Source organism: Ammodytes marinus (assembly GCF_949987685.1).
Source record: "Ammodytes marinus genome assembly, chromosome: 8".
NCBI lineage: Eukaryota > Metazoa > Chordata > Actinopteri > Uranoscopiformes > Ammodytidae > Ammodytes > Ammodytes marinus.
This window is the reverse complement of record NC_137212.1, coordinates 7,693,829-7,714,707: the sequence shown is the minus strand read 5'-3', so window position 1 is coordinate 7,714,707 and position 20,879 is coordinate 7,693,829. Positions and strand designations below refer to the sequence as shown.

General features: G+C 39.3%; 2 protein-coding genes across 2 annotated transcripts; both read left to right on the top strand.

Moving 5' to 3' along the window:
* Positions 1–1,078: 1,078 nt before the first annotated feature.
* On the top strand, positions 1,079–8,898 carry tm4sf18 (transmembrane 4 L six family member 18). Its single transcript, XM_080032283.1, has 4 exons — positions 1,079–1,303; positions 6,023–6,091; positions 6,886–7,028; positions 7,613–8,898. The coding sequence occupies exons 1-4, from the start codon at positions 1,124–1,126 to the stop codon at positions 7,809–7,811; spliced, it is 591 nt and encodes a 196-aa protein (XP_079888409.1). The 5' UTR covers positions 1,079–1,123; the 3' UTR covers positions 7,812–8,898.
* A 1,182-nt stretch (positions 8,899–10,080) lies between these two features.
* cp (ceruloplasmin) lies at positions 10,081–20,374 on the top strand (the record flags this gene model as incomplete). The annotated part of the gene is made up of 24 exons (XM_080033273.1): positions 10,081–10,241; positions 10,822–11,066; positions 11,334–11,546; positions 12,295–12,468; positions 12,686–12,777; positions 13,203–13,365; positions 13,488–13,626; positions 13,771–13,910; positions 14,125–14,265; positions 14,376–14,420; positions 15,289–15,503; positions 16,042–16,192; positions 16,330–16,542; positions 17,037–17,241; positions 17,355–17,494; positions 17,887–18,015; positions 18,228–18,334; positions 18,443–18,498; positions 18,706–18,777; positions 19,086–19,177; positions 19,283–19,422; positions 19,524–19,580; positions 20,140–20,245; positions 20,349–20,374. 24 exons carry the CDS (start codon positions 10,081–10,083, stop codon positions 20,372–20,374), a joined length of 3,222 nt encoding a protein of 1,073 aa, XP_079889399.1.
* Between the last annotated feature and the right edge of the window lie 505 nt (positions 20,375–20,879).

The following is a 20,879-nucleotide window of genomic DNA, read 5'->3' as shown; positions in this document are numbered from 1 at the left end:
GCTGAGCCCCCTGAAACACACATATGTATACATACATTCACAGTGTTTATGGCTATCTGACACAGCACTAAGAGGCGTCACGTTGTTTCTCATTGCCCTACATAGACCGGCTGAGCTGTTGTATCATTTTGACCTAAATATGAAAGTGGCTTTGCCTCCAGACGTGATGATGAAAATCTATGAAACTATTTTGGATCAGATTGGTCCTTGTAAAGCATGACAGTTTTGCTGTTGGTATATATGTTTTAACATCTATAATGCATTCAAATGATATGTATCTGATAATACCCTTTAATCAAGTTTCAATTTAAAACAACACAATATGTTGTCATCAAGGTTTGTCTTATAGTTTTTATCTCTCATTTTGGAGATATCAATCAATCAATCAATCAATCAAACTTTATTTATAGAGCACTTTTCATACAAGTAAATGCGACTGCAGCTTTCACAGAACAACATAAGTGTAGAATAAAGAATTCAGGGGGAATGATAATATGATCAAAATTATAAATAATAGATGAATAGTACTGATTGCAGCCCTAGTACAGATGTTTGTCTGATTATGTCAACATGTCGACCTTTTATAGAAATAGTGAATTAATTCTTCAGAATGCAGTGAGAGGCCTTGCTTTGAGAGCCCTTGCTTTCTAAGACACACACACACACACACACTCACACACACACACACACACACACACACACACACACACACACAAAAACACACACCCGCAAACACACACGTACACACTCGTGGGATTTTTCATATTTCTCGCTGAGCTCTGTGACACTATCGGTCGGTCAGCCCCCCTTTCCTGTGAGTGTTTCCTGCTTCACGTTGTGTCATGGCAGAACTCCCTCTGTTAGGAAGGAGAATCTCTCTCTCTCTCTCACACACACACACACACACACACACACACACACACACACACACACACACACACACACACACACACACACACACACTCGTCACTTGTTTTTTGTTTCCTGGCTCCCCCAGCTGCTCTGACCCTTCCCTCCCCTCTCTTTTCTCTCTCCTTCTCCTCGGCTCTCCTCAGCCCATTCCAGTTCTGTCCTCTCCTTCCTGCGGTCGTGAGTGTGTTTTTGGGTGAGAGCGTTGGTAGTGATGTGTTGTTCGGTGGGTTTCGCGCGGTCCCTGGGCCTGGCTCTGCTGCCTCTGGCCCTGTGCTGTATAGTGGCCAACCTGCTGCTGTTGTTCCCTATGGGAGAGATCACCTACATGCAGCAGGACCGCCTGGCCAGCTACATCTGGTACTTTGGTGGTCTAGGAGGAGGGGGACTATTGGTGAGTAAAAAAAAACTCTTATCTAGGGCTATACTTAAGGGCAAGGTGAACATATTGGGTTGTCTGATCAAACTTTTCTTCATTGTAAGTCAGATCATCAGCTTTTTCTGGAGGTGGTGGTAGCTCAACTTTCGATTTTTTGGTGGACTTACGATGACAGTGACAGCAAAAAGCCACATTACTTTATTTTATCATCAATCTATGCACTACACTTTGACCAAACAAAGTGTATTGTGGTCATCCATTCTTTAAAATCTTTAGCATCATGGGATAACTTTTCTTTAACTTTATGCAGTCCAATGAATTCAAGTTTTGCCTTACATACAAGTTTAAAATATGTTTACCAACAGTTGATTGTTGAAGTTTTTCTACTTTTGATATTTAGGCCGATAATCAAAAAAATGCTTTAGACAAAACCATGATTCAATATTCAAACCATAGAAGATATTTGTCCACGTGGTGCACATACTTCCATTGGATCCCATGGCCAGCTGCTTGGTGATGCTTGGTGTATTAGAGCTGGTGTTTTTTAAATTTTTGAGAGAAAATCAAGGCTTTGAAACTCTTAAGAATAGACATGTACAGACATGGCTCATTGAAAGTGATTGAATTAATATATTCTGTTTGAGAAAATAAATAGAAGTTTACTTAAAGTTAGTAAATTGACCCTGTTCTGCATGTGTGTCTCCCACCATTTGTGTGTCCTTGTTCCATGTGCCAACTGTCTCAAGAAACTGCAACGGTCATGTGTAGTCCAATGAAGCTGTCTGTGAGCTTCTTTATAGCTGCTTTTTCTCATTCTAACAATTCTGAGTTTTTATAGTTGGTAACAGTGATCTATGTCTGAGATTTTGTCGTGTTGGGTCCTTGACTTTGAGGGATTTGGGCCTTGAAAGTTCTTAAAATTTCTTTGAATTTGATGTTTAAGAAAGTGTGGGAACCATGAATTTCTTTACATAAAGTTTATAATCAAATAGTATTTGAGGGAGGGTTTGGTCTTTTATTTGGTAAATGTTATAACTAACTGTTAGCAGTTTCGAAATTCATAAAAATCTGAGAATAAACTGAAAGTTTTGACCTCAGAGGGGTAAAAATTCCCGTGGCTTTAACGTCCATATTTGTCATCATGTCAGTAATGATTTCTCATTCTGTATAAAGTTTACAACCTTTCACTTGGATTAACGTGAAAAAATTCCTCATTAATCGTAATGACTCAAGAAAAGTTGATGTTACAAAAGTGGACACTTTTTTTTTAATAAAGGGGGACATGTGGCAGCATCTTTCGAAAAATAAATAAACCGTTTGGATTATTTTGCCTGGCAGAGGAGGTATGGACGTAGGTTGAAGTGAGGTCAGTGGCACCACCTGGTCGAACTCATCCCTACAGCGTAGAGACAAATTCACAGAAAATAAAAGTATTGAGATGTCATCCTTTGATTACATCAACTTTCTCAGAAAACACATTTTATCTGCTGCACTTGTACAAACTTATCTCTCATTCAGACCAAAATGAATGAGATTTTTTTTTTTTTTTTTTTTTGGCATTTCTATGCTTTATTGATAGTGTAGAGACAGAGTTGAAATGGGGCAGAGAGGGGAGTGACATGCAGAGAACGACCGCGGGCTGGAATCGAACCCTGGTCCGCTGCTGGCCGAGGCCCATGGGGGGGGGGACGCCCTACCAACTGAGCTAAGGGCGCCCCATGAATGAGATTCTTGATAGTGTTTCAGCCTTGTGATACTAAATCTTTCCACTAAAGTACTGTAAAAAAGGCATTTAATGATGCAGCCACATTCACTGAAAACCAGTATCAACTCCCTCCCTTCTCTTTTCAGTGGAGACAGACTCTGGTACATAAAGACACAGTGGGTGTTTATATTGCCTGTAATATATTGACTGTGCTATTATATACAGACAGAAGCCTATTCTGTTCTTGTTCATGTTAAATATCTACAGACGACACTGAATCAAACTCATGTATGCTTGCTGTCTTGCTTTTCACATCCATTTGATTTATTTGTTTGGTTAGCTGTGTGCTAGGAAAGCTTTTGACTCCTTAAAAAAAACATTATTTTAGACCCAATGATGATTAAATGTCAATTGTCTGCCCTTCGACACCGTTCAGTGTGAGTGTGTGTTTGCAGTTGTTCTTGGAGAACAATGGAGTGTTTTGTGGGAGTTCCCAGTTAATCCTTCTGGTCTCCACGCCGCTGATCTGATGGGTTTATGCTCCGACCGAGCAGAAAGGAGCTGTTCTTTTTAATGGAGGCACAGAGGAGAGATTGTAATTTACCCGACAAGATTAACCTTATTGACCAGCAGAACGCCTTGGTACATAAAGCTTCACTTTCTAAGATATTTTGATTAGACGGTTTTAAGATTGTAATCAACACAGGCTCTCCAAAGAGGCGACTGTGGCTCAGTTGGTAGAGCGGGTCGGCTGATGATCAAAGGGTTGGAGGTTCGATCCCTGCCCTGCCACCTGTGTCATGGTTGTTGTGTCCTTGGGCAAGACTCTTCACCCACCTTGCCTCGTGTGAATGTCGATAGTTAGCCTGCTATTGGTGTATGAATGGGTGTGTGAATGGTAACGTGGGAAAAGAAAATATTTGGTCTCAATGGGATTTACCTGTATAAATAAAGGTAAAAAAAAAAAAAAAAAAAAAAAAAGTGTCCACTCAAAAGTAAATTATGTGCATGATCGAGCTGCGGTGGTCGTGATGCTCCAGACTTTCTGCCCAAATTAACAAGCCATGTGAACACTTCCCAGCCACATAGAAATACAAAAGAAAACACTTAGTAGATGGACAAAGAAATGCCTCCTTACATTTAACAAACCATTGCCTCTTTGTGTCCTCGTATTTCATTTTCTCACTGAGGACAATTTAATCGTTTATTACTGCACAAGTTTTGTGTAAAATCAAAGAAAAAGTACAATACATTTTGACAATTTTTTTTGCCACAGTATCTCATTGTTGGAAAACTTTATTTATAGGGGTGATGAATCAGCACGCAAACAGGCGACCAAGCCTTTCAAAACCGGAAGAGGATGCAGAACAATGATCGCGTAAACCGTTAAGTCCAGTCTAGTTATGAGAGAGAGAGAGAGAGAGAGAGAGAGAGAGAGAGAGAGAGAGAGAGAGAGAGAGAGAGAGAGAGAGAGAGAGAGAGAGAGAGAGAGAGAGAGAGAGAGAGAGAGAGAGAGAGAGTAGTCGGAGCCTTGAAAATTTTCCTTTCGCATTCTGTAAATGACACTTCCTGCAAATGTTGAATGGTTTACGCCTCTTAGAAGCACTGGGTAGTTTGAGTTTGTAAGTACATTAAAACAGCAACACTAGAAAATGGGAGCCAATAACTAAATTGCGAGGCTTCTTACTGAGAATCAGGGGAATTAAGAAATACAAATGCCTCTGCCTAATTGGTCTCAATTAATGGCCTGGATCTTGCGCCAGTTGACCTAAATAAGGCCAGTAACAACTCAGTAATACTCAGTGGTTAATCTGTGTTTGGGTTGTTCTGCAGGCCACACGTTCTCGTTGCATCTGATATTAGGAGAAAGAGCTTTTCTGCAAGCAGACTGTTTTCACAAGATTTTCAACCTTTCATTCATTTGTTTTCCTCTTTGTCTAAGATTGCTAGTCCTTGGTTGGGCTTTTTTCTTTCTTTGTGGAAGTGACAGAACACTGAAGAGTCAAAGAGCAAACTGAACCCCTCTGAGAGTAACCTATCTTTAGCTCGCTCCCTTCCTCTCCCTAGCTCCTAGCTCTTCCTCTTGCTAAAGGACAGTGCTTTGGGGGGACATCCAGGATGTGTATGTTACGATGCCTATGATCTGTGTGTGTGTGTGTGTGTGTGTGTGTGTGTGTGTGTGTGTGTGTGTGTGTGTGTGTGTGTGTGTGTGTGTGTGTGTGTGTGTGTGTGTGTGTGTGTGTGTGTCTGAGAGAGAAACCTTGGGAACTTCCGTCCCTGGGTGAGGATGTGATTGAAAGACCTTGACTGCTGGGACAGAGACAACTGGACAGGAAAAAGGATGAGAGGAAGAAGGGAGGGAGAGTAGAGTAACAAACAGATGTGGGATTGGATTGGCATTATTTCTCTCTTTTGTCCTGAAATTCTCCTGCAGTCAGACCTTTCATAAAAACTACCTTACAAACTTACGAACAAAAACACTGCACTGTTTTGTCTGACAATTCTATATTCAGGACTGAAATATTCAGAATTCTGTATATTATGGTCCCAAGAGCACGAATCCTAATGACTTTGGTGAAAGACCAAGGAATTGTATGTCGCATTGCCGACAGATCAAAATCTTTACAGATGCAAATTGTTCAGGATCAGAATCTCACTTCACAGTTTAAGACTGAAGAAGTTTAAACTGAAAGGTTGAGCCAAATAATCTGACAATGTGATGCTGAACCTGGCTGAATTTGAAATGTCCTAAAATTGTCCCCAAACTCATCTGATTTATAAAAAAACATGGGCAACAACATCAGGCCAAAGTTTACATTAACACTAGTATGAAATAGTGTTTTCTGTTTTATTCTATCCAACATGTTATTCTTTTGTAAAAGCATTACAGCCTCATGTTGCTACCGTTGCTATAGTCAGGGATTTTTCTGACTATAGCATATAGTGGTGGTACAGGAGCACTCTTATCTCAAACCTTTATCAAATGATGGCACGTTAAAATTAAACAATATTCGTCTCTGTGCTTCCAGATGCTGCTTCCATCTGTGGTCTTCATCACTCTGGGGAAATGTAGCTGCTGCTGGAATGACATCCTAATGGTAAGAGGCCGGGCAAAACAAAACGAACCAACACTAATAGTCAACGATGCACAGATAGGTACATTTTGCTGAGCGAAGTCTGTACCAAATACCTATTAGGGACTAGGAGTGATGCTAAGCTAATGCCATTGTAGAGGAGCCATATACCATGTTTATGCTGGATAAGTACAATACTATTTCACATGTCTCACCATAAACAAATATAAAAGCAATTGAAAAACAATTGCTTTTATATTTAAGAAGTTGCTTGATTAAATGTTCATATATTTCAGTTTGTTACACACTGACCTTTAGTCATGAATGTTTTTCAGTGTCATTTGCTGTTTTTTTCCCCCATTAAATCAAAATGATAAGGACTGTTTAGTCCAAAAATGTCTTTCCCCTCTGGGAACTCTTCACAGCGTTCCTATTTTCCTGTTGTTTTTCCTCACCACTTGTAGGATAACACAGTTGCCATTAAACCAGCTAATACTGTGTCTTAACGAGGTGGAATGCTAATGCTAATCCAGATACGACACTTAAACAAGGGTCCCATTGTTAGTCAACAGCCAACAAAGTTAGCTCGGCTCAAATCACCCGAACCACATGCACAGCTGCAGTGCTTGTGTGTGTGTGTGTGTGTGTGTGTGTGTGTGTGTGTGTGTGTGTGTGTGTGTGCAGCAGCTGCCTTTACTGAATATGAAACAGCTTTACATTCATACAGACAGATAGTTACACACACGCTCGCAAAGGGATCCAACCACGTGCATGTTGTCCCTAAAACACCCTTTGTGTGTGTCTGTGTTTCCCTCCAGATGTGTGGATCAGTGTTGGCAGCTCTGGTGGGCCTGGTGGGGTCTGCTTACTGTTTCGTCATATCAGGGCTCACTCTGGTGCAGGGACCCCAGTGCTTCACCACCCTCGGATGGTCGTACCCCTTTGCAGACCAGGGGGGAAGGTAAGGAGAAACTTTGTGTGTGTGTGTGTGTGTGTGTGTGTGTGTGTGTGTGTGTGTGTGTGTGTGTTCGTGTGTGTACGTGTGTGTGTCAGTCTGTGATTTGTGATACAAAATCCGTTCTGTAAAAACTTTGGACACTCATACTGTATGTTGTAAAAATACAGATGTATCCAAACTCGCACATATAGTGTGATATTCCCAATACGTATTCAAACATTTCTGAAAACAAATATTGTTCCAAATTTTACCCTATTCACCTGCAGTGTTTCACCTTAAAAACAACACTCTGCAGGGCACCAGACTTGGGTGCCAATCATATCTATGTTTTGGGTCTGAGCTGAACACGGTGGAAAATACAACCTTGGCATCTACACAGAGATGAGACTTTATCTTTACTGCTGACCTCACAGTGTCTTCTAACAGATAAAGCTAAACTTTTTTCTATGTGAGGCAATACGTGTAATATTAATTATTAACATACGGCAAAACTAGCCTAAAGAACAACATTACCCTCACAAAACTATAGTGGATTGATTCTGATCTCTCTCTCTCTCTCTCTCTCTCTCTCTGTGTGTATCTCCCAGGTATCTCTTACAGCCAGAGACTTGGTCGCGGTGTCTCCAGCCGGTTCATATCGTAGAGTGGAATGTGACTCTGCTGTGTGTGTTACTGGGCCTGGCTGTGCTGGAGTTCCTCATCTGTGTCTTACAGCTGGGAAACGGTTTAATCAACGCTGTCTGCCGGCCCTGTTGTTATAAGCAGGAGTATAGTCTTAATGCTTAGATACACACACACAAACCTAAATACAGCATGTGTACTGTATATTATTGTTAACCCACCTGCCGAGACACGAGTGCATCTGCAGTGCAAACGAAAACATTCACACACTCAGCTTGTATGCAAGCATACAGGACATTTATGGACACAGTCTGCATACACATCATCATTGCCTAATGTGTGCGTGTGTTTACGTGTGTGAGTGTGAGTAAAACACATACCTTTTACTTATACCCACTTACACATGCATTACATGGACACCTGCCAGGCTTTCAATTTGCATTGTTAAAGCTGTAGAAATCCCTATGCAGTAATTTATGATTATTGATGATATTTCAAAGGCAACAGCTCATAAGTACATACTAATGTAGGTGTGTGTCTGAATATTCCATAGAAAATTTGAAAGATAATGCAATTCTCTTTGTGCCTGATGAAAGGACGCTATGGGATAGTAGGTTTCACAATGAAGTTGTCAAAAAACAATGTGTAAATCAAATAATACAGAAACTTCTAATGGCCTATCAGTTCTTTCTCTTCTTTTTTTTAACAGTGTTTGATGAAATCTGTATTCCTAACTTCTAGGTTGCTCACTTTCATCATCACCATTATTTACTGTATACTTTCTTTGTGTACAAAGAAACTACTGTTTTACTGCATAAACAGATGATATACTGCAATCCAAACCAAGGTCACTGCAATACTATACATAAAGTGTCAGTCACACACGGTTTGATAATGTTAGAAATAACATAGGCTCTTTTGTGGAAAGTCATTGTTTATGGTGTCTTTATAAGAAGTGATACACATTTGAATTATTATTATTTTTGACAGTATACTGGCTCACGTGATTATTGTGATGCACCAAGTGTCATTCCTTTTCATTTTTTTTAAACATTTATACACTGTGTTGGATCACTTAAGGATTACGAGCAGATTCTTTTTGTGTTTGTACATTTGTTTTAATTTTCAGAGCATTTTGTTGTAAATTGTTTTTCCCTATGTCTTTCGGATCACTGTTAACAGACATTTTATATATATTTTAGTGACATATTTTTATAATGTTTGTTTGTTTGTTTGTGCTGCCTTAAATAAAAAAAACACAACTTAAATTTTAAACATCCAGTGACTCATTTAGTCGAAAGTATAACTTTGAACTTGTTTGTGTGTAGATAAAACAATATGTACAGAGACACAGAAGATGTGTTTGTTTATGTGTATGTGTATGTGTGTGTGTGTGTGTGTGTGTGTGTGTGTGTGTGTGTGTGCCTCTCGTGACTCCCTCCTGCATCTCCCCCAAACTGTTTCAGGAAATGTTATTATATCCATGAACTTATCTGATTTACTCTTTTTAGTTCAAATTCTTACTCTTAGGGTCAAAGACACAAAATACAAAATTATCTTAGTTATAATACCATACGAAATAATTTTTGTTTGTGTATGTGTGCAGGCTGCTCTGTGTGTTGTAATCAATTCCCGTCCTGGGAGTTTCCAGCGTATATCCTGTTAATGATCCATATCATGACCCAAACTGGAAACCAAGCCAAACCAATTTTTTAAGCAAATAAAACTTGATCTTGGAAATACCTATCACAGTGTGGCTGTGGGAAGAATGTAACATTTACTGTCCATAGTACATGATTAAAAAATTGCTTTATAAAATGTTAACACACAAATGTAAGGAGGTTAAAATCAGTAGTCAGCATTGCACTGGATTAGTGTCCGTTGCAATCATTTGCAGTCTTCAGCGGGCAGCAGTATTGACTGGCTCAAAAGTCAGTAGATTTTCATCATTGACAAAACACAATTTTTATCTGCATTTCCACAATAACAGAGAAAAAGGGCTGTGGGACGGATCTGGTTTTGTATATATTTTCTTACTTAAAAGAGATACACAATCATGATGTCTAATGTAACTTAAAATCTGATCACGTCATGTTTGGACAATCCCACATGGGTGTTGCATCATAAGAAAAATGCCTGTTCTGATGCAAGTCTAACCTTTTGATCAAATGGAGAGTTCTGGTGGTCAGTGACCCCGCTGTCACGCTGTTCCCACATTTCAGTCATCTGAGGGAATATAAAGACAAACACAAACACAGGGTCTAAAGTCTCTCAGACAGTCTGACTGATAAACGTCTGTCTGCTTTCTGCACTATTGGTCTTCACCATTACCATCTGCTGGAGTTAAAATAAAGGGCCATCTTTCTCCTTGGCAGTTTTACGGTGGACTAACTTGCGTTGGTGACTTGCCAACGCTACTGTATATCTTCACAAAATGCTTCGGTTGGAGTTAAGGGGAGCGCTGCTGCTGTGTTGTGCAGCAGCATGTGTGTCTGCGATGAAGAGAGAATACTTCCTCAGGATAGAGGAGGTGTCTTGGAACTACGCCCCGAGTGGGATGAACATCATTCAAAACCGCACTCTCCAGGAAGACGAGTAAGTATAAAGATGGTCCATTTTCTTGATATATGTTGGAGTCAGTCAGTCAGTCAGTCGGTTAGACGTCACCCTCCTGGAGCTCATCCAAAATGCAGCAGCTTTTGGTATTTAGAAGAGTGACCATATTTCTCCTAAATGGCCCTCCCTTTAAATGTAAAAATATCTAAAGCAGCTCAATGGATCATAATCCTCATTTTACCTAGCCCCCTTCTCCACATTTCCAGTAGCCACTCCACCTTCATTATTTGCTCTCAATTCAATGGAAAGTCAATGGATGATTGATTGCGCATTATCAATTTTGCCCCAGACCCCTTGACAGTTCACTCCTCAATTTCAAGCCTTCCTCATCTATGTAGAGATACACAGTTTTTCTTTGGACATCTATGTGTTTCTGTACATATTATTCAATGTAACCTATATTCAATTCTATGCAACAGGCCTATTTTACCTACTTTTTTTTCAACATTTGAATTTTAGTTTGAATTATTTATTGTAAAAAAAACCTGTAGCTTTGCTAAATGCAGATTTTTGAAGTATTTTAACTGTAACCCATGATCCACTCTCTCTCTGTCTGCAGGGAAGCGGCAGTCTTTTTAAAGAAAGGCCCCCAGCGTATCGGCTCCACATACAAGAAGGCTGTGTATAAGCAGTACACCGACTCCTCCTACAGGACAGAGGTGACCAAGGCGGACTGGCTGGGTTACCTGGGACCCCTGCTCATGGTCGAGGAGGGGGACACTCTGATGGTTCATCTGAAGAACGCAGCATCCAGGCCTTACAGCATCCACCCACATGGACTCAACTACAGCAAGGGCAATGAGGGTGAGGAGTTCAAGCTGAGCTGATGCAAACAATCAGTGAATGTGCATGGATAGATAGATAGATAGATAGATAGATAGATAGATAGATAGATAGATAGATAGATAGATAGATAGATAGATAGATAGATAGATAGATAGATAGATAGATAGATAGATAGATAGATGGATAGATGGATAGATGGATAGATGGATAGATAGATGGATAGATGGATAGATAAATGGATAGATGGAAAGATGTGAATCTGTGTTCATGTGTGTGTCTCTTCAGGAGCCCTGTACCCAGACGGCACTGGTCCGGAGCTAAAGGGTGACGACTCAGTGGCCCCTGGTAGAATAGTGTCTTATGAGTGGACCCTCCCAGAGAGCCACAGCCCAACGACACAGGACAGCAACTGCATGACCAGATTCTACCACTCCCACGTGTCCCCACCCAGAGACATCAACTCAGGACTGATAGGACCCCTCCTCGTCTGTAAGAGAGGTACTGAAACACCTTCTAACGGTATCCATTGGTGGAACTCAGTAGATTTACTCACAATTTAGAGCTATTTAAAGGCCTACTTCACCGGTTGGAATATGAAGGTGTATTGAACTCGGAGATCCTATTTAGTATAAAAGTGCAAAAAAAAAAATGAAATCGGATCATCTTAGCCTGAGAAAAGGCAGAAAGAGTGTTTTATGGTCTCACTGTCTAACCCTACAGTTTCCTTCTTGTGACATCACAGTAAGGGTTAGGATTAACAGGACAGCTGGGCCAAGGGAAGACTAAGGGAAGACTGAGGGAAGAAAAACCTCATTCATTATATTAATATAGTTATTTTATAATGATAGAACGCTGGTTCCGTATGGGTGAAGTACTCCTTTAAGTTTCATTTTCTTCTACTATTTATTTCCACTGCACTACACTTTTAACAACTACTGTACGGCAGCAATATCTACAACTTACTTTATAGATATTGATTGACCATTCAAAACTTGTGATCCTTATGTATAATAGTGTGCATTATACATTAAAAAACTTCAAACTAAAATGAAAGTAGTAACAATTAGAAGTACCTCATTATGCGGCTTGCATGTTAAAGTAGCAGTTATAATAATCTATACAATACTAACACTGCTTGATGCCATTTGACTGCAGAATAACAGTTTTACTTTTGATACTGCAAATGCCTTGAAGTGGTTTTCATCCGCAGTACATGAATACATGTGCAATGTCCTCTCTTCTGCAGGAACTCTGGATGTGCATGGAGACCAGACGGCAGACTATATGTATGCTCTGCTCTTCATGGTGTCAGATGAGAACTTCAGCTGGTATCTGGATGAGAACATCAGAACTCACGTCACCACCCCTGACAAAAACCTGAAGGAAAACGAAGATTTCATTGAGAGCAACAAAATGCACGGTGAGCACCCATGTCCATCTATAGTACAGGTGTGTGCTGTAGGCATACTCTTTCTTTACCTATATACGTAAAGAAAAAAGTACTGCACACCCAGTGAAGCTACATTTCTTTATTCACCAATGTTTTGACATATCTATATCTGTTTATCAATGATGTGTACACAGATACCCATACACATACACATAAACACACCTTTAACTCTGAGTCTGGATTGCAGGTATCAACGGTTTTCTGTACGGCAACCTGCCTGGACTGAGCATGTGCCAAGGCAACAAGATCCAGTGGCATATGTTTGCCTTAGGCAATGAGGTAACTATTGTATTCAAAATATTCAGTTTTCAAGTTTTTCTAAAGATTGCTCATTAAAACCATTTTGCAGGGTTTATATTGACATTGTACTAAAGTCTGCTAATGCTAAGACCATCAAGTACCTGTTCGTTCAAACATTTTTAGGGATGAAAGTTGTTCAAATGTATTAACTGGAAGTCTGTCTGTCATTTTTACCAGTGATCTTATATAATTTGAGCTCATAAAGAAGCTTGTTCTCCTCCTACAATAATTCTTATTTCTGGTAATAGCTTGTGAGTTCCTTACTATTAACCTCAGTTGCAGGGCTGCTAACAGAAAGTGTCTGGGTTGCCAGCTGGAATTACATTATCCTACTACATCATGTCATTGTGATAGCAACAAACATTTAGTCTAATACAAGTATAAATGCTATTTATCTACAACAGGTGGACATGCATTCAGTTCACTTCCACGGCCAGATCCTCACAGTGGATAACCACCACACAGACACAGTCAGTCTTTTCCCGGCATCCAGCACCACAGCTGAGATGGTAGCTGACAACCCTGGGCACTGGCTGCTGACCTGTACTGTCAATGACCATCTCATGGGTGAGCTCCTGTCCCCCGTTCTTAATACGAAGTTGTTCATTTCACAAAGTCACCCAACTTCATTAACAATTTGGTTTTGCTTAGTATTGTTTTTGAGTATTCTGTGCTGTGGGTTTGTCCAGCTGGAATGTCGGCCATCTTTGAGATCAAGAAGTGTTTCCCTAACGTCCATAAGCCCCGGCCTCACGGAGAGGTCAGACAGTTCTTCATTGCTGCTGAAGAAGACATCTGGGACTATGCTCCTACTCCACCTACTGACAGGTTGGCAATGACATAGACACAAATAAAGGCACTCACACATACACAAAAGTACACACAGATTGAAAAGGTCTTCATGTTTCTGTAAGATAATTATTCCATTGATATGTTGTGTGTGTGTGTGTGTGTGTGTGTGTCTTTGTGTAGTGAAGCAGACTTGTTTGTGACCAGAGGTCAAAACCGTATTGGAAGCCGCTACAAGAAGGTTCGCTATGTGGAATACAGTGACAACACCTTCATGACAAAGTTGCTACGCAGCCCTGATGAGCAACACCTTGGAATTATGGGTAATCCAGGCTGGGCTGGGGTTGGTCGCATATGAAGCAGTCATGAAGTTATATCACAACAGCTAAAAATGCCCTCGTTACTAAATAGAAATGCATTTTATTGACGTATTTTATGCAACAAAAGAGCTTACAGTGTTGAAGGAAGTATATGGATTGTTTTTAATTCTAACGATATCTATTACCTTTGTCCTAAATTCTTGGTCCATGTCTACAGGCCCCGTGCTGCGAGCTGAAGAGAAGGACACTATCAGCGTGGTGTTTAAGAACAAAGCCAGCCGGCCTTACACTATGCAACCACACGGCGTTCAGTACGACATAGAACAGGATGGGACGCTCTATTTCAATGAACTCGAAGGTTAATACATGCATGTACTGTACACACATACTTTTATCAATAACTAGATTATACATTATAAAGCTTCCGCAAACTTTTTTATGTCTCTATCTTTGTTGGCCAACACACAGAGTCCCATACAGCAAAGAAACTGCGCGAGCTAAAGAAGTTACCAAGTGAGTAAAAAGCTGAAAAAAAGAAAACTAGTCTAACTCAGCATGCATTAATATAATTTTTAGGGCCCGACCGATATATCGGCCGGCCGATTTCATTTTTATTCAAGCAATCATGTTGAGTGAGATGCATTGCTGCCCGGGAGGTAGCCTACACGCATAGCATTAAAGTTATAGCCTAGCAGCAGCAGCAGGTGTGTTGTAATACATTGGATTAATTCACACTTGACAGTTCCCCCTGACACCAATAGCAGAGTCATTGGTCATCTCTTGACTGTTAATAGTAATTGATAGAATTTATAAAGTGCTTTATTGGAGGTCATTCAAAGACACTTTACATCACACATATAGAAAATCCTACTTATAGAAAAAGAAAACAAAATACAGACAAATTAAAGATAAAGTTTGGAGTGGAGTCAGGTGTAATTGTGCTTGAGAGGTGAGTTTTGAGTTGACTTTGGAATGAGTTTATTTAGTCTGAGATGCTGATGTTTGGAGGGAGGGAGTTCCAGAGGGTTGGGTGCAGTTACATAAAATGCTTAATGTCTGAGTTTAAAAATGTGTCATGTCACTTAAGACATATTTGTAAAAAAATGTTTTTTTAGATAATACATATTTCAATACATAAAAAGTTCCTGTACACCTATCGACACTAACAAGTATTTAAATACATTTAAGGGTTCAAAAAAGTAAATTTTTTCAATATATATTTTGGGGATTTAAAAAAATAATAATCGGCCGATTTAATCGTTATCGTAATTTTTCTCTGAAAATAATCGGCATCGGCACTGAAAAATCCATATCGGTCGGGCCCTAATACATTTTCTTATTATAATATTTCTCATTCTTTATCTGAATGTAATGTATTCAGGAGTGGTGACGCCTCCCCCAGCTGCTCTGGTCAAACCTGGGACAGTGCACACCTATGAGTGGATGGTGCCAGTGGGTGCTGGTCCAACACAGGGTGAGGCTGACTGTCTGACCTACATGTATTACTCTGGAGTGGACCCCGTTAAGGACACCAACTCTGGTCTGGTTGGACCGCTGCTTGTCTGTAGACCTGGATCTCTGAAGAAAGGAGCGCAGGTGAGAAGAAGAACATAACATTGTGTTTGATGACACACAATGTTTGTCATGTAGAACTAATCAAAATGGATGTATTTAATATTTATTTATTTATTCAATACATTTATGTGAAAAGTGCCACCCATACTGAGATGTTCAATGGTGGAAAGTATATTTACTGAAATGCTGTACATAAGCACACTTTTGAGGTAAAAGTGCTTCACATACTGTAAGTGTTTCCATTTTATACTGTTTTATGATTGAACTCTACTACATTTCAGAGGGAAACATTGTACTGTTTACACTATGTTTATCTGACAGCTATAGTAAATTAGTGCTTTTTAGATTAAGATTTTACTTTGTTGAAAATTATATTAAAAAAAAGAAAATCAGTTGATGACATTGCCCTCTAATCAAATAGAATTGATGACATTGCCTTTTAATCAAAAGATATAAAGACTACAGAGTGTGTGAAAAAAGTGCTTTAACTGTTAATGTTAAGATGAAACAACAACTTAACACCTCCCTCTTCTTATGGCTCTCCCTTCTCCTTATGTAGAGAAACTATGACAAAGAGTTCCACCTGATGGCCACAGTGTTTGATGAGAACCTGAGCTGGTATCTGGACGACAACATTAGGAGCTTCATCACGGCTCCCACCACCGTTAACAAGGAGGATGAGGGCTTTATGGAAAGCAACAAGATGCACGGTTTGCAGGCCACACAAATTCAAACGCATAACGCTCAGAGCTCTTTGGATGCGATTGTCTTAGCAATCACCCACTAAAGATGAACATTCTTCAACCATATTACTGATCGTATTATTTATGTGGCTTTCTCTTTATAGCTCTCAATGGGTTTGTGTACAAGAACCTCCCGGGTCTGACCATGTGTAAGGGAGACAAAGTGACGTGGCACCTGTCAGGTCTGGGGTCAGAGCAGGATATCAACAGCCTCTACTTCCAGGGAAACCGCTTCATCTTCCGCCAGAACAGACGAGACACCATCAACGTCTTCCCTCACATCTCACACACTGTCACCATGGAGCCAGACAGCATGGGTATGCAGCTTGCAAAGCACACATACTGTATATACTGCACACGTGCTATCACGTGACATTGATACAACCTAAATAAGGTTTCTTTTGAGCAGCAGGTCAATACCAACATTTAAATAGAGCCATGATTAAGCAGGGACATTTAATTTTTGCTTGTATATTTTATAAAAATAAAACATTAAGAGCGAAACTAAACTCAAAATAACTGAGGATGGGAAAACAGGCAGAGCACCTGGCAAGATATTGGAGAAAGAATAAAGTTATGTTTGGTTAATTGGGGACATTCTTATATGTTTATACTACTTTTTTATGGCTAGAACAGCAAAGTTTTGGACTTATTTTCATTGTGGTCTCTGGTTTTTGCATTACATTTCTGCGATGAGGTAATATGCCATTCAGAATAACACTATTGCCAAGTAACTTTACACATAGGCCTACAAGAATTTACTTTGGTCTGATGCCAATTGTCGGCCATTACAATTGTGTCTGTGTTTCAGGTCAGTTTGAAGTGTCCTCACCTACAGTGAACAACTACCGTGGCGGGATGAGAGCCAACTACACGGTGCAGAAGTGCAGCTTCCTTCAGCGTCAGGGGGAGATTATGCTCCATTCCAAAACCTACTACATCGCTGCCATGGAAACGGACTGGGACTACTCTCCCAACCGCACCTGGGAGACGGAGATGTTCCGTGGTCAGGAGAGGTACAGAACCACCTCCACACGTAGGCCTACAGCATGAAGAGTGAAAATTACTTGATTTAAAAAAATAAGCTCTTCTATAATCTTATATTAAAATAATGTAACTCCCTCTGCAGTCCTGCTACTGTCTTCCTGGACCAGCAAGGCGGCTTTATAGGCCACCGTTACAAGAAGGTGGTGTACCGCCAGTTCACTAATGACAAGTTCACCAAGGAGGTGCCGAGACCAGCTGATATGGAACACCTTGGCATTATGGGTAGGCGTTCAGAGCAGCAGAAATTTACAAACTGATTGTATTGTAAAAGCTGGAAATATTTTAGAACGTTTTTTTTTTTTTTCAATGACAATCGTGTGTTTTAACTTTTTTTTAATGTAATTTTCTTTCATGATTGTACCCTATATTATTACTTTTTATATTTTTTATTCAATTAATAAACTTTGCATTTTTATTGTTATGTAATTGTTTCACTTATCTTAGTCCTGTGAAACGCATATGATATTGTTAATACCTCTATGAATGTATGTTGATGCTAAAATAGTAAAAGTAAAAATGTAATTTGAAATTATACTATATACAAAACATCATGGACTTATGTCTGACCAAACTTTGATTGGTTGTGTAATTTGAACCCTTTCCCCTTTCCCCAGGTCCAATGATTCATGGCGATGTCGGTGACAAGGTGAAGGTGGTGTTTAAAAACCTGGCAACCCGGCCTTATTCTATCCACGCACACGGAGTCAAGACAGACACCCCTGATGTACACAAGACCCTTCCAGGTACAGAAAGGCAGACAAGTGACAAAAGAAAATCCTAAAACTGCTTTGTTTTAATATTTTATTATTATTGTGTATGACAATTAGTTTTCAGGATCGAGACCTTAGATATGTTCTGTAAATGCTGTGTATAAATTGGCCTCAGTACTATCTTAACTTATAACAAAGCATGGGATTCAAAACATTGAAACATGTATGTATAATGCTCTCCACAGGTGAAACTCACACCTACAACTGGTACATTACAAAGAATACAGGACCAACCCCAGAACAGGAGCAGTGCACTGTGTCTGCATACTACTCCACTGTTGATGTTGCCAAGGTACGCTAATATACAGATACTACATATGCACAACATACACACACAAACAAACAAACAAACAAACAAACAAACAAACAAACAAACAAACATGCAATTTTGTTATCTCAGGACCTGTACAGCGGTCTGATTGGTCCGTTGGTGATCTGTCGCCGAAGCTGGGGCAGGTGAGTGTTTCTCCATCTGTACGTTAATGCAGTTTTAATATTTATACCAATTATATGCAGTAAATACACAGACTGTATGCAGCATGCTTTAAGGATTTCCAGGTCTGGCAAGCCAGGTGGATGATTTACAATGTGTTTTGTACTGCACCTCACAACAAGTTATCAAAGAGTGCTAATGTCCAGTTTTGTAAACTGTGTTGAATACAGGTCTTTAGGTATGAAGAAAGAAATAGAAGAGTTTGCCCTGCTTTTCCTCGTATTCGATGAGAATGAAAGCTGGTAAGTAAAGTCCAACCTTTAAATGAAGCATTTATCAATATCCAATGCTGAATAACTAACTTTTTCCAAAAATATTCTCACATGTAGTCAGGGGAATCAATGGAGCTTACTGTAAACATTTTCCATCGGTAATTCATCTTCAGTAAAAATAATTCAAGTGAAAAACATTATGTTACCCTCCAAGTCCTAGCCCTCTTATCTGGTCTGGCTACATAATACTCTGCACAGTACTGTCTGTGATATAGGTATACACACTGATTTATATTTATTGTTTAGTATTTGGCAAATTATTACTTTGATTATTCCAGGTATCTGGATCAAAATATCAGGACCCACATTAGAAGTCCTCGCGCAAACTTGAAGGACGATGAAACCTTCATCGAGAGCAACAAGATGCACGGTGAGATAAACATTCACATTAACCGTGTCATTTTGAGAGATGGAATGACATTTTTGTTTCTTTTGTTCATTCATTTTATGTTTGTGTTATTTTCTGTGTATGCAGCAATTAACGGTTATATGTACGCAAATCTGAATGGGTTGAACATGGAGGTGGGCGATAAGGTTTACTGGTACCTGATGGGAATGGGTAACGATGTGGACATACACACCGCACACTGGCATGGACACAGTGTGGAATATAAGGTAAAACAATATATAAAACATTCAGAATCAGGATATGTCTAATAAATCACATTTAACCAACATACTCTGATGCACACAAATACAAACTCCTCTCTCACCAGCTGGGCGGAGGTCCCCATCAAACCGATGTGTATGAACTGTTTCCAGCCACATTCCAGGTAAATCATGACTCATGAGACACCCTGACTTAGCTTCAACTGATTTTGTGTTTTTCTCATCAATAAAACCACTATTATACAATTCACTTATAGGTAGCAGTGTTACGTTTAGGTTGTAAAACCTTCATCGTAAGATGTTTTCCTTAAGATATTTTCTTAAAATAAGTCAGAAAAAAATCTGCAAATAGTTTCAGAAAAAAGTTAACTTAATTGAAATAGGAAATAATAATTAATGTTTTATTATTATTATTATTATTATTATTATTATTATTATTATTATTATTATTATTATTATTATTATTATTATTATTATTATTATTATTATTATTATTATTATTATTATTATTACATAATTATTGTCAAAATTGAGATGCTACACTTGTGTAATTTTGTACATTGCATCAAGCTTAACAATGAGTGTCATTTTGCAAATCCTGCCTTTTCAAACAGAAATTAATAGAGATTTTTAAAAAAAATGTAAATGTCCAAATATTAGTGTTTTAAAAATCAAACTTGCATCCAGTGAATCCTGTGCTGTTCCCATCTTCTTTCTGTTCAGACAGTGAAGATGCGTCCTCAGTATCCTGGAACCTGGCTGCTCCACTGTCACGTCACCGACCACATCAAAGGCGGCATGGAGGCCATGTATAACGTCAATGAAAAACGTAAGTAAACTAATTTGATGGGGAGTCATTCAGACTAATTGAAATAGAAAAGGATGAAAATCAGAAAGCCGTCTAAGGTCAAATGTTTCTGTCTCTTCAACAGCAAAGAAGAAGGGAATCTTTGGCTGAAGAGTTGAGGAAAATAGATCCAGAAAGAAAACAGCCGAGACCTGCTATGAATGTAATTTCAGTGATCAATTCAAAAGTATTTTCTTTTGCAAAGCTGAGATAATTACAACTCAGGATAAAAAAATCTAAAGGTCATTTTATATTAAAATGTGATTTTTTTTAAAATAATTCTCTGACCGCTTTGATATTTTCCAAATGTTATACAGTGTATGACTACTGTAAATAATAAAGAATAAAATTAAAATTGAAAGTTAGACTGAACAAGTTTTCTTTTATGAATCTTGGATCCTGTTGTGGGACAGCTGGTGCAGCAGGATGTGAACATGATGAGCGGGACTCCCCGACCCCATTTTGTCACGGTTTGGATTTTCTGAACATGACCTGCTCACTGTTTGTAGGCCTGAACACAGCTCTGATTACTTTGATTCCTAAACTCGGTACAACCATACCCAGAGGCCACACCAAAAATATAACCAAGCCAACATCGCCTCAGGTGGCACCTGCA

Excerpts from the sequence above, each read along its gene's own strand:
- tm4sf18 (XM_080032283.1), top strand. The coding sequence starts at position 1,124 with ATGTGTTGTTCGGTGGGTTTCGCGCGGTCCCTGGGCCTGGCTCTGCTG. Across the intron at positions 6,092-6,885 it reads GCTGGAATGACATCCTAATG|ATGTGTGGATCAGTGTTGGC; the intron begins GTAAGAGGCCGG and ends GTTTCCCTCCAG. Across the intron at positions 7,029-7,612 it reads TTTGCAGACCAGGGGGGAAG|GTATCTCTTACAGCCAGAGA; the intron begins GTAAGGAGAAAC and ends TGTATCTCCCAG.